Raw genomic sequence first — 14970 nt, 5'->3', positions numbered from 1 at the left:
AACATTACAAATGGTTGTTTATACATATAGCAAAGCTATAAGTTGTTAATGAAAAAGTTTCATTGTCTGTACCTAGAAGTGATCTTCTATTGTGATTCAGACATTTCAACAAGGCTTGTAAAAGATTGCAACTAAAAGTATTTAGTTCAGCAAGCCGAATACGGACTTGGTGATATCCTGACCTCAAGTCAATTTTTGAAAAAATTTGTTTATGAGTTAGCTTATCAAATAACTCATCGACCCTTGGAAATGGGTATTTGTTCTTAACTGTAACTGCATTTAAGCCCCGGTAGTCTACGCACATGCACATACTGCCGTCCTTTTTCTTCACCAAAAGTATAGGCGAAGCCCATGGTGAAGAACTGGGTTGTATAAACCCTCTACTAAGGTAGTCAGCAAGCTGACATTCCACCTCAGCAGCCTCTGAGTAAATCATACGGTAAGGTGGTTTACTAACAGGTTTACAGCCTGCAGCCACGTCAATGCCATGTTGCACTGAGCGTGTCGGTGGTAAACCTGATGGCAAATCATTAGGAAAAACATCTTGAAATTCCTTTAACAATTTTTGTAACTAATTAGCAACGTTTCTTGTGTAGAATTAGAAATTGGTGGAATAGAGGAGAGAGAAGCATGCGGTGTTGAGGAATGTTCAACAGACTCAATATTAGAAAGAAAACGAGACAGTGAGTAACACAAGAAAACCTGTTCTATTTCATTATCAGAAACGAGCTGCACAAGCTCGGGAGTACAAATCAGTGGTGATGATGGTATATCCTTTTCTCCTAAAAACAACACATGTGTGCCATGGGAATCGAACATCAAACTGTTGTGCTCATAGCTATGCTTCAGTGATGGTCCTAGGCTATGCAACCACTCCCTACCAAGAACCACAACAGCTCTTTCCATGTTCATAACTTGAAAATCCAAACAAGTAGAGTACCCTTGTACTTCCAATGGAACGGCTCGGCATTGAGTATCCCATATTTCATTATCATGTCCATTCATCATTGCTACTTTGTAGCGGTGGGTGCTCAGAGTTTGAGGCAGTTTGAGCTTTTTCACCAATCCATATTTGATGAAATTGTGCGTAGCACCGTCATCTACCAAGATGCGCACCTTGTGCCCTTCCAGATATCCATGCATACGTACTAACTCATGTGGTCCAAAGGTTTGTTGCCACATGGAAGCTGTGAGACAGCATTCATGCACCACCTCAGTGTGTGTTACTTCCACTGTAGAGAACTTGGAGGAAGACTCGAGAGGCAGTAGTTGCACCATGTGCCCTGCTTTCTCCTTCCCCTAGGCAGCAGATTTCCCCTTGGGACAATCCTTTTTGCCATGGACTCTTCCTAAGCATTGAAAACATAGCTTCTCTTTCTTGGCCTTATCAAAATCCTCAGGGGAGAGAGGATCCCTGGACCCCTTGGGTTTTTTAGATGCATCTGAATTAACAACTATAAATTTTCTTTTATTGTGCCCGTACTGAGTGCGTGTGTTACTATGTGTACTAACAGGCACGTTATTGTTATGTGTTTTCTTATCATCAGGGTCATCATGAATATGTGCTTTCACTATGGCTTCCTCAAGTGTTTTAGGGTCCTGGGATTTGACATACTTCTTAAGTTCTGGAGTCAAACCTCATATGAACCCTCGTACTTGTTGAAAGGTATCCAATCCTTCCAACTTGAGGATGGGGTCCCTATAGTGAGAGATATATTCAAGGAGTGACGGAAATTGGCGCATGGAACACGTGTCCCAAGCGGTCCAATTCCGATCGGCCTTGTTTGTAGGCAAAAATTCCTTGCTAAACATTGATTCAAAGGCTTTCCAACTCTGTGGTATGATGTTCTTCTCCTTGAGAGACATCCACCATTTGTAGGCCTTGCCTTCCAGAGTTAAGCTCGTTTGCAGAGCTCTTACTGCGAGTTCGCCGTAAGGCGTGAATTCCATCCCATTTACTGAGAAAGATGTTCACTGCATCCTTATTGCGGTCCCGGTCTTCGCCTTTGAAAACTGGTGGTTTGAAATTCTTCAACAAATCATCTACCTCTTTGGCAGTGAGAGTATGCAGTGTTTCATTAATTGGGCCTTGCCCTTGTGTTCCAACATGCTCATGCATGTGGGTGTCAGCCGGACTCTTAGTCTGTTGTTGCATCAATTGAATGATTAAAGTGGAAAGTTTAGTAACATTTTCATTTAAAGCCTTAAAATTTTCATCCATGATTGTCATGCGTGTCTGAAGTGCACAAAATTCCTGAATATCGAGCAATTCATAAGTATCTTCTCCTGCCGTAGCCTCACGGGTACTCTCCTTGAGAGTATCCGGCCGCGAGCTGTCATTGGCAGGATCGGGAGTACTTTGCTCAAAATCGAATGTCATGTTGATATCCGAATCCATGTCTACACAGTGCAGTGAAAGAAGTACTCATAAAAAAATACCTGATGTTGGTAGTACTTGCAAAGTATAGCGAACTTCGCGTCATAGAAGTGAATCGTTGTAGCACTTAATCGAACTCTGCCCCGTGTATTGAAGCTTTACCTTTGAGTCGAAGCTTAATTGAAATTGAACTCCGCACCGTGTATGGTTGAAGCTTTACCTTTGAGTCGAAGCTTAATTGTTGGAAACGTCGATGATTATGTTGCTTGAATGACTCTTGAAGTCGTCGCTCAAAAAAGAAAATCTGCAGGTGCTGTAATTTTCTGCAGGTACTGAGCGTAGTTTGGCCTCGGGAGATTCGATGTGAAGCCGAGAGTTTTCCTTGCTTGTTTTGCTATGGCTTGCTTCACCGCTTTTACTTGTTGAATTTCCTATGGGAAAGGCTTCTTGCAGTAGCCAAGGCCTAAGTTTAATGGCCAAAGGCCACACAAGTGTGAAAATCACGAGTTATGAAGCAAAAAAAAACGAGCAGCAGCGTTCTGAGATCAGCGAGGCCGAAGATGATGAAGGGGAGTCTAGGTGAGGCCGGTTATGGCCTAAAGGTGATAGCACACGGCTCTACTTCCCCATGGTGCCCCCTCCAAGCAAGGAACCTCCCGATTTCATGCACCATACACCCAATTCCCAAACGGAATTGGCGTCCCGTTTTGGCAAAAAAAACTGTCTAATTTTGGAAAAGCCCCCAAAAAGCCACGGTTCTCACCAAAATAGCTTGCTTTTAGGGATCTAAAGAGATCACGCCTAGAGAGAGAGAGAGTGTGTAAGAGACTCCTAAGCTCTAATACCAGTGTAAGAACTAGGAACTAGACTCTAGGATCCTCCTCCCAACCTCCCTTTATATAAGCGGGCTCCTAGCCCCTTGCCCTAGACGGATCCCCTGTCCACACTGCCTAGCCCGACCCTTGGCCGTAGTCCATGACTATCCTAGTTCTTAGGGTACAGGACCCTTGTCCTGACAGGGGCGGGGGGTATATAGGGGTAGAGCTACCTCCAATACAAGCAAATCTACAAGTTCTTACAACCAAGAAATGAGCTCACAACAAGTTTCCACCCCAAGCAAGCATCGATATCAAAGTCAATATAAGTATCAACATGCATGTCATTATCATAGTCAACAATACCGACATCGATATCAATGCCTATACTAACTTTGTTAGGTGCCCCCCAAAGCATCAAGTGCTAAGTGTTAGTAGGTTTGGTACTCTCTAGTAGTGTTTTTCTAAGCCTTGAGGGTCCCGACGCTATGACCTGGCCCAATGTGCTTTCCCAGCACGTAAAATATCACATTTGTGCTTTGAAGTATTGCATTTGCAATGTCTGTTGTGTGTGTCTCATAAAGAGAGATCTTCCTTCAAAGCCCTTCACCTGCAAGCCAACTCCCAAGTAATGAATGTAACAAGTTTATGTGTAGGGTGCTTGTGTCTTCTTGGCCTCCCTCAATCTTGGTCATCGGATTGCCCTCAATGGACTATCCATATCTCCCACCAACCCATCCATATATCCCTCACTTTGTGATGCCTTGATCTTGAACATGCCCATTACGCCACCATTATCATATCCACTGGGCTCAGGGGAGTCACTACAATAAAAAACAAAACAAAACCTATCACATGGGTTCAATGGTAAAGATTTTCTTTATTCTATATTTTCTCACATTTTCACATAAAGAATGGTGTTGAAAAAATGATCTTAAATTTTGAAAATCAAATTAGATAGGAAAAGAGTTGGTGAAAAATTCATAGCTAAGGGGTTTTATAAATAGTCTTTGAACACACACGATATACAAGTTTTACGTATAGTGATCGCCTTGAGCAACTGGGCCTCTACAATTGCTACTTCTTTGGTTGGAGCCGTCCTCCACTTTCTAGCACATTGACTTGTGCTTTTGTTGAGCATGGGCCACAACATACTCAAAGTGAATCTATAAGATATGTTTATAATGCCATTTGTATGAGCTCTCCCTTCCAATCATTGCATTTAGCTTGCCTCCATTGAATACTTATCGAGCTGCATTTCAATTTGAAAGTCGCCCTGGAGATATTTTAATATGTTGAGTTGCCCATTAGGATTGCCTTATTTACATTTGGTCATCATCGCTTACTAAGGAGTGCATGAAGTGGTATGTGTATACTTACAAAAACTATTTCTTCCTAAGCTCTTCACACCTAGCATACACACACATGAGCGTACACTCAACAAAACAACAAAATATCAAAGAATATTATGTTAGCACTCCACATGATGGACATAATGGCTATGTTATCGAGTGCTTAGTCTAACACCCCTAAATTATGTGCATTTTCCTTCAATCTTGAAATAGTGGTAGATGTACACAGATAGTTCCAACCAAAATCAACCCTCAAAAGTGGTCATTTTCGTTTATGAACATACAATACAATTAGTCCAAACAAAAAAGTGCTCATTTTCTTCCAAAGAAAATAAAGGAAATCAACTATTTATTCTCATCATCACAATACAATGTGCTTTTCACATCAGTAACATACCTATCGTACACAAACATGAGCATACACTAAAAAAAATATCAAAACATGAAAAGAGGTGAAGTGTGTTATACATGCTTGCCATAGCCTTCATTGATCTGCTTTTGGATGCAGCAAGGCCTTGCTCAGTGGTTGAATGGTAGGCTTTCGTGCACTCAGTAACAATCTTTTGACAAATTCATCCTTTGACATGGTTTTGAACTTTGATTTTGGCTTTTGAGGTTATTTGCCTCCTTCACATTGCAAAGGTGCCTCTGTTTGCTTCTACCAATGCACCTTCTTGAGCCGAGTGTCAAGCGCTTTGGCCCTGGTGCCCACTTTAACTACCAATGCACCTTCTTGAGCCGCGTGTCGAGCGCTTTGGGCCTTCTTTTCGCTTCAACTACCAGTGCACCTTCTTGAGCCGCGTGTCAAGAGATTTGGCTCTTGTGCCCACTTCAAGGTTGAAAGTATGGCCTATCTCAAGGAAACTTCACATCCAAGCCATACTCTCTCTTGAGGTGCCTCTCCATCTGCCACATGATGAGCTCTAAGTGGAATTGATGAGGGTGCCCAACATTTTTGTGGAAACCTCCCATAAGGCAAAAACACCTCCATATAAGAAAATGGCCTCATACCCCTTCTCATTATCTTAGGCTACAATGCCTTCATTTTTGGCAAGTTGTTGGCCTCCACACCATGAGGCTTCCTCTGCTAGGTAAGAGAGTTGTTGGCATTTGCAAACTTATCCATAGTATCCATGTCCTTACAATAGCTTGCGGAGTGGAGTTCATACTAGGGGGGGTTTTGCCTTCACCCTCCAGCTACTTCTCTCCTTGCATTGGCAACGCCCTCCTTGTGGCCATGGAGTCTAGGCAAAGTTGTAGTACTATATTATGTGGGAGCTTATGTGCATGCCCTGCTTGACCACCCACCCTAAGCCTAAGCCCTCCTCACCCATAAATTTAAAAGATCTGCAACACACACCTCCCCATACCTCAACCCTTGCTTGGAATCTCTCCGCTTCATCTTAGCGTGCTCAAATGTCATATTATGATGTCCAGGTTAGCCTGATGCCTTCAACATCAACCACCTGCCTAACTTTATGATCGGTTGGACGCTGCTGTGAATCAATAGGGGTTGAGACTCTCTTCCTCATACCAAGCCTTCAAGCGCCACATCTCTAACAAACTTGGACACTCCAAGTCAAGATTCTATCATGCTCAAATGTCATATTATGATGTCCAGGTTAGCCTGATGCCTTCAACATCAACCACCTGCCTAACTTTATGATCGGTTGGACGCTGTTGTGAATCAATAGGGGTTGAGACTCTCTTCCTCATACCAAGCCTTCAAGCGCCACATCTCTAACAAACTTGGACACTCCAAGTCAAGATTCTATCGTGACACAACAGAGATTCACTTCAAAATAGTTTACAATTCACACTTGAGTCGACACGGAGCCGACGTAGTTCCGTGCCAAGAGGTATTGGCCCCAAAGACTGGCGCCCCTTTCAATATTTCATTTTATATTAACCTTCGAGCAACGTACAACTCTCGTGGGTGCTCACTCTCAAACTCTGCGTCTAGATGCTCTGCAGAGGGAGCCCCCTTGGGTTCTTTATAAAGGTTACAAGGGATGCTAAAAGCAGAGCCTCAAAAGCTTCATTAAGCAATGCCTCTAAACTAGGCTTAAAATAAAGCAAGTTTCCCCCAAAAGCTCCTTAGCAATTGTGTATCCGTACAGCATGCCACATCAGCCAGCTTCCGCAAATCATGTCACGATTTTCGAAAATAGCCATACTGCCACGTCAGCATTTTCAACATGAAATCCGGGACTGCTGCCACGTCAACTGGTGTGTGTGTGTGTGGTTTCTCCTACCCAAATGGCTATGCCACGTCACCGGTTTGTGACAACAGCTGTACTGCCACATCAGCAAGTGTGTGTGTGGTTTCTCCTACCCAAATAGCTATGCCACGTCACCGGTTTGTGACAACAGCCACCCTGTGTTTGCATTTACTTTCCCACTGTAGGATCGGTCAAACGCTGCCAAGCCAATAGTAGAGCTTACAGATGGGATACACTCCACAGTTTTAAAGTTAAAATCCTAACCTTTTTTTTGGCAAACTAGCTAGTGTTACGTGATGGCACCCACACACCCACACTTGCATGTCAAAGGTGTTGAACCATGGAGTGTCAACTTTGAGTGTTGAGGTCCATGGTTCAAGCGCTTTGGCGCTAAGTGTGTAACCAGCCTTAACCTAATGAGATGAGATGCATCCTTACAACCCACGGTTTTAGGGTTAGTAACCTATATATATATAGGTTTTCAACAGTAGGGAGGGTAGGTTTGGCCCTGCGATGATGTTGGCGGAGATTACATGTTAGACTACTAAGACAGAGGCTGCTGCCTATGTCGATGAGAAGACGATTCCCCTGAGCAGAGGCGGCGTCCAAGTACTCTCTCTCTCTCTCTCTCTCTCTCTCTCTCTCTCTCTCTCTCTCGCGCGCGCGCGCGAGCGCACACACACACACACACACACACACACCAAATACGCTGGCGAATGAAGATGATGAGTTGCTTTCTTTGAAACTCTTGGTCTGTGTTTCTGACCTCAACTATGGAGAGGACAAAGCATCCTGATTCTGGCTTTTGTGCACGCATCATCTGCCTAGTGATGTAAACATACAGAATATGCTGTAGATGGTGGTGGGCTATGCATCGATCTCTTTCGTGTCTGCCTGCAACTTTCTTTTCTATTTGTGTGCTATCTTGTCTCTGCTTTTTTTTTTTGGTTTTCCCCGTTCTTTTGTTGGTTGCGGATCCCACCTTATTCCATGCCATCAATGAAGCAATTAATTGAGCTATGAGAGCTGAAGGCAGAACATGTGGTGCTACACACACAATACAGTTTTAATGCATTTACCGTATTGCACTACTATGATGTACAGATGGAGGCCAGCCCATCATATGGACTAGGTAGGTAGCCTGACTCTGAGGTGGGTCTTTTCGGTCCGAGAAGATTGGCCAGTCCATTGTATGGACTATGGGAACAGCCGGTAAAGGGCTACATGTCACATAATTTGTCAAGGGGGTTTAGAACCCAAAACCCGATTGACGGATTCTACTCCTTTTGAAAAAGGACCGTATGGATGAAGGACTTTTAGGTTTATTGTTCTCAGGGAACTTTAAGACTTAAGATCTTGAGACAGCTTGAATTGTTGTCATGAGATGAGATATTTGTGTGGGGCTTTACTCTATTTCTTGTGCAAGAAGCATAGTTGGGTCCCAAGGTCTCTAGTATATTTTACAAGCTTTTTTCTAGCATCTGCCACAATCATGGTCATAACACTAATCATGATTGATTATCAATGGATTGAAGCTTATTTGAAGGAGAACCCACTTCAACAATAAGCTTAGTTGAGGCAAAGAGAACTAAACCAAGTTTAGCTGAAAGTGTTGCAACTCTTGCTCAGATTTTGAGCTTGCCTTAAAGAAAACTGAGAAATGTACGTAGGTTTTAGTGTTATATTGATCTAGCCCTACTCTTGTTTTTGTTGGTAGATACAATAGGAAGTGGATGGTAGGTATCAATCACTTTAAGAGCTAAGTAGTAGACGTAGTCTATCTGTTTAGTACAAATGTTCTTTAATAACAAAGACCTAATCTAGATAGTGTAGTCCAAAATGATTCCTTACAAGGATAAATAAATTGCAAAATTATTTAATGAAGATTGTATGGACCGAAAAATAAACACATCAATCAGCATAACAAAAAAGTCTAGTGTATGCTGACTTTGAAACTTATATTTATGGTGTAAAGTCCCCCATTAGTAACCTAATCAAGACCTTCACATAGTTGATGACCCTTGTAATTGGCAAATAATAATCACCAAAACCTCTAATTGTGAAAATTCTCAGTATTTTAGAACTTCCAAATTACCACTACTATTTTGTAATAAATTTTCCAATTGCCTTCTAAATTGCATGGTAAGCACTCAAAAACAGAGCTTAATGATGGAAAAGAACTTAAGATTACTAAGTTTTGAACATTTCAAGCAAAGTAGATATACAAGGAAAGATTGTGAATTTTCATAAATTACAGCTATTTTGATTAATTTTCTAGCAAAAATCATGTTTCTTTGCTTTGTGAAAGAAGACGATGACACGTAAGTATAGCAAGCAGTTGGCACGATCTAAACACCCATAAATCTTGTAAGGGTGACATTTGGAAGTTGGCAATGGTGGCAATAATGTTCAAGAGATTGTCTTCAAAGATTGTGTTGAATATAACATTGCATGTATAAGAACGATGAAGTAATCTACTAGATGTGAAATTTGAAAGTGGATTGTGGTGGCAATGATGTACGAGACATTGTGTCAAGCAACACAAAGGAGTATAATTGATCGAGAACTAGAAGATGTGTTGTTACAGGACAACTTGTAACAAGCAGTCGCAAACACAATTTAAAACTTTCTTGTTTGTTCTAAGGATCTGTATATCTTGTAGTGAGGGGATGAGCATGCAGAACATTAAATTCGAGCAAGGTTGTGCTGTTATATCCAACGATGAATGGATCTTTTACTATAGTGCTAATAGTGAACTCTTATAAATGCTTTAAAAAAAAAAGTATACATCAAATGGTTGATAAGGCAAAATATCTTTGAAGGTGATTGTCGAGTGTTTTGCCTTTCTTTGATTATAGTTATTTGTGACATCTATGTACTTGCCCTTCATATTTGGTAGCTTCGCTTATTTAACGAAATCTCCACATATTCCTTTGCCTCCCTGTTCCCTCTCTTAAATTTCTCCAAAACGCAACATCACATGTTCGAACAAAGATACAAGTTGTCACCTAGACACTTATATTAAGAGTTTTGCAAATTATACATAGATGTGACCATGCATAGACAGTTCTGCTTGAAAATATAATCTAGACAAAAGCACGGTTATCAAAAGAGCAACAGGTTATTTCTACATACATCAATACCATTTGCTATCTTGATTGTCAAGTCCATGTCTTCAATGATCATCGAACGAGTACCAACTACGAATCGAGTTCAACTCATCAAACCTAGGGTCTAGGAGCCACTGATAAAGTATTTTTATGTTACTTGTATTTGTAAACTTATGTGATGTCAATTTGACTATACAACTTATTCAAGGCAAGGTTATTGTACTGGTGATGTTTGATTATGAGTACAAAGTATCGTAATGGAGTTGTTGATGTAGTCATGCACATGCCTTTCACATGTAATACATGCATCCAAGGTACACTTAAGTTCATCTACGGTTGGCTTTCTTTCACAAGTAATGTTCAAAAACTGAAGCAATTCAGCATATGTTGCATGTCTAGAGAATTGTAGATCTACAAATCACCAATATAGGTCTCTCTCGCTCCTTTTTTTGCTTGATATTGAAAGCATTGTGCACACATGCCTCTACATGTGAAAAAGACGATGAGATAAAAAACTAGCTTATAAATCTATAAGAAACAAAGAAAGATAGCACCATAATGAGATTATAACTAAGATTTGAATGGAACAAGCCAATTGAACTCTGAAAATTATTGACAAACAATGTTTAGGAAAACTAATGTTTGCAATCAGATTGCTTTTTATGGATTTTTCCAAAGAAATTTGCTAACAATTCGCACTAATTACCAATTATGCAGATCCCCTTAAAATCTAGATGGTATTTTTTCTTCTCTTCAACTGGCATTTTTGAATTTCAAAGCGGCACAACCATAAGCAAATCAAAGTATTAGTATGTACCAAATAAATGACCAAACTTCACATACCTTTAAATCATCAATGGAAGGAGCTACGCTCTTTAATCACAATCACCATCAATTGACACTTGTTGATTTCATAGCTATCAAAAAATGAAGTGCATCTCCACTTCCAAGCTATTAGTTCACCTTTATTATCTATCCTCTTAACATATTATAATATGTTAGCACTTGGGAATCAAATTACTAATGATGTGTAAAGAAATTAGTAATTATCTGGCTCGAAGTCTGTCTCCAACTAACTACCTCTTGATCAATGCTTCCAACACACAGTCTAGCTTTTAGCAAGTTCATCTTTAATGCTGATGGAAAGTTAGAACTGTTGCATTCTTGCAATATATGCCATATAACTTAATGCCGGGGCCGACTGTCTACAGGCTTTCAGGAACGAAGCATTTGTTGGCACCAGTACAACTGCAGAGCATAATTATCAATAGATGATGATGACCCAAGGTTACAAAATGGAACTTGTCTTGCAGAGATTTTACCAATAGTGCTGCTTGCTGCCCCTGGGATTAGGGTACGTGATATCTTTGACCTTGCAACTAGTGATCAGTAATTACTGCAAAGAAAATACTTGTAATTGGTGCGGATATGAATTGAGCACTATAACTTTTGATCACAAAACAAAACAGCAAGCATACAATTTAAATAGAATATAGTACTCTAGGAGTGAGTGGCTGCATCTCATGTGCTTGTTTAATTGTATATTCTATGATGGAAAGCCTTGTCCTTCAAGAGAGAATGGTAGCATCAATCACTTATTATGTACGGGTATATTTATTGCCCTCTATTACGTGGCCTCCACCCCACTCACCTGTTGTAGCACTCTCCACAAAGTGTCTGTGCTCTTCACCTCCGTCCTTTGCTCAACAACTTCCTCAACCTTCAACTCTTCTTTGTGCCTTAGTTCTGCGATCCTCAAAGCCGTCACAAACATGTTGCAAGCCAGATGTGGCCTAAATCTGTTCCAAGTTAATTTGTTTTTTTTATTTGCCATGCTAAGGATAATTTCATGTTGTTCTTTGCAACTTTAGGCCATGGCCCCAATAATGGGATCATGAACGGTTCTGCGATCCTCAAAGCCGTCACAAACATGTTGCAAGCCAGATGTGGCCTTAGTCTCTATCTTGAGTTGAAGCAAAGGATCGATAGAGACTAAGGCTGCATGCTTGCCGACTGTATGAAGAGCTATGACTCAACGATATCCTATTGTGTTTTGGATGAGAGCCTTGCCAAACCCATCGCTCGCTCTCTTCTTTTTAGGCTCCATTAGTAGTAGGTAGGCCTCGTGATTTTATCACTTGTTATTCTACCTTTTAATGTCATTTCATGCTGCTTCCCTCTATCCACATTTTGGTTATCATCACATGGCTTTTCTTACATTTCTCCGAACATTGGTAGCTACAAGGAGAAAGGTGGATTTGAAAGTGTCATCTTAACCTTGAGCCAAATGGTTGAGATGCGACTAAAAGAGAAAATTCCACTCAAATATTGAGAAGTGTAAAAATTCTGCTTAAAGGAATGTGTTTGGGATAAGGCATTTCCAAAAGACAACTATGGGCACATTACGCCCTGGGCATCAACTATTTCGACATTCCAGGTGTGGGCATCTATGAATCTTAGTAACCTCAAAAGGTATCATTATAGACATTATTCCATCAACATTATATTGGAGTTTGCTTACTTGCCTTATATTGGAGCTTCCCATTTGTAGAAGATTTGCATTTACACTAAATCTGTAGTACTTACCACATATTGAAGCTTTGAATTGTGAAACTTTTAGCGCGCACTACAAATGCAATCCTTGGACCTCACTATACTACAAGTAGGAACCCAAAAGATCCCATTATCTATTTCAACCTATAACATTTGCAATTACAATCTAGATCATCTCTCTTAACCCAAAAGACCACCACTTCTTTTGTACAAAATCTCCCGGAACTGCTAGGTGGCTAGGTACGATAAGTATCGTACGAAAACATCGTGCAATATGGGTAATGATTACTAGTATAAAAAATTCGTTAGGTGTTGCATAGACATACGTGTACTCATGCATGGTTGCATACGTGTAAATCCATGTATATAACACACATAAGTACATGCATGCATACATCATATGTACATACCCCTAGAAACATGCATGCATATACGTGTGTATTTGTGTGCAAATATAAATCACATCTACCACGCACTTCGGAACATCCTACTTGCTTGGCACAAATAGTCCATTGCTATACAAGGGAATTGGAACAACAAACAGCAACTGTGCCAACTTGTCTAAACAAACAACTTGCTTGGCTGATATCCTTTACAATTATACTGCCAACTTGGGTTGCAAAGCTTCAGTTAATCCAGCCTTTCATTGCATCTCAATTTGCCAATTAACAGCCTCGTAAAGTTTTCTTGTACATGAAATAGCATGAAACTGGTTTTCTATCAAATTAGATAAGATACAACTTTTTACTTAGTATAGAACAAGAACAAGTAAAAGCAAACAAACAAAGCTCCAAATTAAACCTTGAATCCGAGGCATTACATATTAACGAGTAACTGTCGAGAAACTTTTAGGATCATTGGGAGTGTCCTAAGTTTCCATTGAACCTCTACAAATAGTTCAATGAAGAATTTCAAAACAGTTTTTGTTGCATAGCTTATATTTATGTACATACCCTTTGTTACAGCAGAAGTGACAGATGTTAAAATCTTAGACTATCGTGGATACAAATTTCAAGCTACAGCAATGTTGTAAAGATCTAAGTGGCAAAATGCTACTCCCAAAGCAGTGTAAAATACAAATACAGTTTACTGACCTTGAGCCTTCCTAGATGTTACAAATTTCTCTCATGAGGTTCAAGCCAAGGGAAACCCAGAAAATCAAAGACTTCCCTTTCTGTCTTACACGCGACTGAGGGGCCCTTCCTCTTTCCCTACCAAAGAAAAACCTCTCTCTCTCTCTCTCTCTCTCTCTCTCTCTCTCTCTCTGTGTGTGTGTGTGTGTGTGTGTGTGTGTGTGTGTGAAAAGATCTAATAATACATCAAACGTCTAGAGGGCAGTCCCCAAGATAAACTGTACAAAATATACCAATGACCAGAGAGATTTGATCCTCAAATTCATAAAATACACCACTTATCCAAATCAATCCTATTTTAAGGAGATTGATGCTATGTTGTAGGGACCTATGCGAGTGTGCCCACGGGATAACTGATTCCTTTTCTCCCATCATTATCTCTTCCCCATTCTCGGATCTCCATTAATGCTATTTGTATCACCGAGGTTGTATCCTAATTACCCATCAGCTTTGCTGCCTTGATAAGCATAGTCTAGGAATTTTAGTTCTTATGGTTTTCTCAGACAATTGTCTCACATCTGATATGGTTGTAGATTGGTCTTATAGGCCATTTTGGCCTTTTGCAAAAATTAATATAGCAATTCAATTCGATTCTCTCTTGAATAACAGGTTTTGAGTTCAACTCCTCGTCGGCTAGATCTTTAAGGTCTCTTGGGATAGTTTCCTACGACGTTAAAACTCTCTTCTTCTCTCTCTCTCTCTCTCTCTCTCTCTCTCTCTCTCTCTCTCTCTCTCTCTCTCTCTGGTGATGCTCACGCTGCCCTGTTGCTCGCGCACGCGCTGCCCTCATGCTGCTGCTCGCGCTGCCTCTGCCGGCTCCTGCTCGCGCTGCCCTAAGACCTGCACGCGCTGCAGTCCTGCGCGTAGCAAGTCCTAGCCTACACTTGGGATCATCACATATAAGCAGTCTCGGATTGCTCTTCGGCGCATAGTACGTCGCAAGAAAAGGGCATTTTTAGCCAAACTGGAGAAGGATTTATATCAGCTCTTCTTGAGTCAGGACTCACATGAGGCCTGGCGCTTATTTCACGAGCACTCACCAACTCAGATGATTACTTCTCCCGCGATTTGGGGTCAATATGTAACATCATTATATATGGTATATGGACAGCCTCCATTACCAGATCCGCTAGAGCCATGCCCTGCTACTAGTACTTTCTTTACAACGGAAATGGTGGAAAAAGCCATTGATAAGATGAAGACAAGAAGAGCATATGATCATGATAGTTTAGTAGTAGAACATCTGATCCATGCCAGGGATCTACTTTCAGAAGTCCTTGCTCGTCTGTTTAATTGGGTCATGTGTGAAGGATTACCTGAATCTTGGAAATTATCTACTATCGTACCAATTTTCAAGTCAAGGGATCTTATGATACCCGGGAACTACCGTACCATTATGGTAGGTCAC

At 40.8% G+C, this 14970-nt stretch overlaps 1 protein-coding gene and 1 long non-coding RNA gene across 5 annotated transcripts in view; one reads left to right on the top strand and one right to left on the bottom strand.

Moving 5' to 3' along the window:
• Nucleotides 1-7255: 7255 nt before the first annotated feature.
• The window catches only part of LOC147457906 (uncharacterized), a 207193-nt gene continuing 199478 nt past the window's right edge, over nt 7256-14970 (top strand). For 2 of the 3 annotated variants that reach the window (XR_015188159.1, XR_015188161.1), the window contains exons 1-2: nt 7256-7375; nt 11088-11230. This is a non-coding gene — a long non-coding RNA (uncharacterized LOC147457906). Of the gene's footprint in view, nt 7376-11087; nt 11231-11747; nt 13065-14970 lie in introns of those variants that run through there. The other variant, XR_015188160.1, reaches the window with a different exon arrangement.
• POL{LAMBDA} (DNA polymerase lambda (POLL)) overlaps nt 13205-14970 on the bottom strand; it is a 197978-nt gene continuing 196212 nt past the window's right edge. For both annotated transcript variants that reach the window (XM_086512682.1, XM_086512683.1), the window contains one exon: nt 13205-13640. In XM_086512682.1, the coding sequence (XP_086368808.1) occupies nt 13542-13640 (99 nt within the window). In that variant the 3' untranslated portion in view covers nt 13205-13541. The remainder of the gene's footprint in view (nt 13641-14970) is intronic.

The sequence above is a fragment of the Adiantum capillus-veneris genome, chromosome 5 (assembly GCF_014529385.1).
Source record: "Adiantum capillus-veneris isolate H3 chromosome 5, ASM1452938v2, whole genome shotgun sequence".
NCBI lineage: Eukaryota > Viridiplantae > Streptophyta > Polypodiopsida > Polypodiales > Pteridaceae > Adiantum > Adiantum capillus-veneris.
The sequence above is the reverse complement of the archived record's forward strand: the minus strand, read 5'-3'. Positions and strand labels throughout refer to the sequence as shown.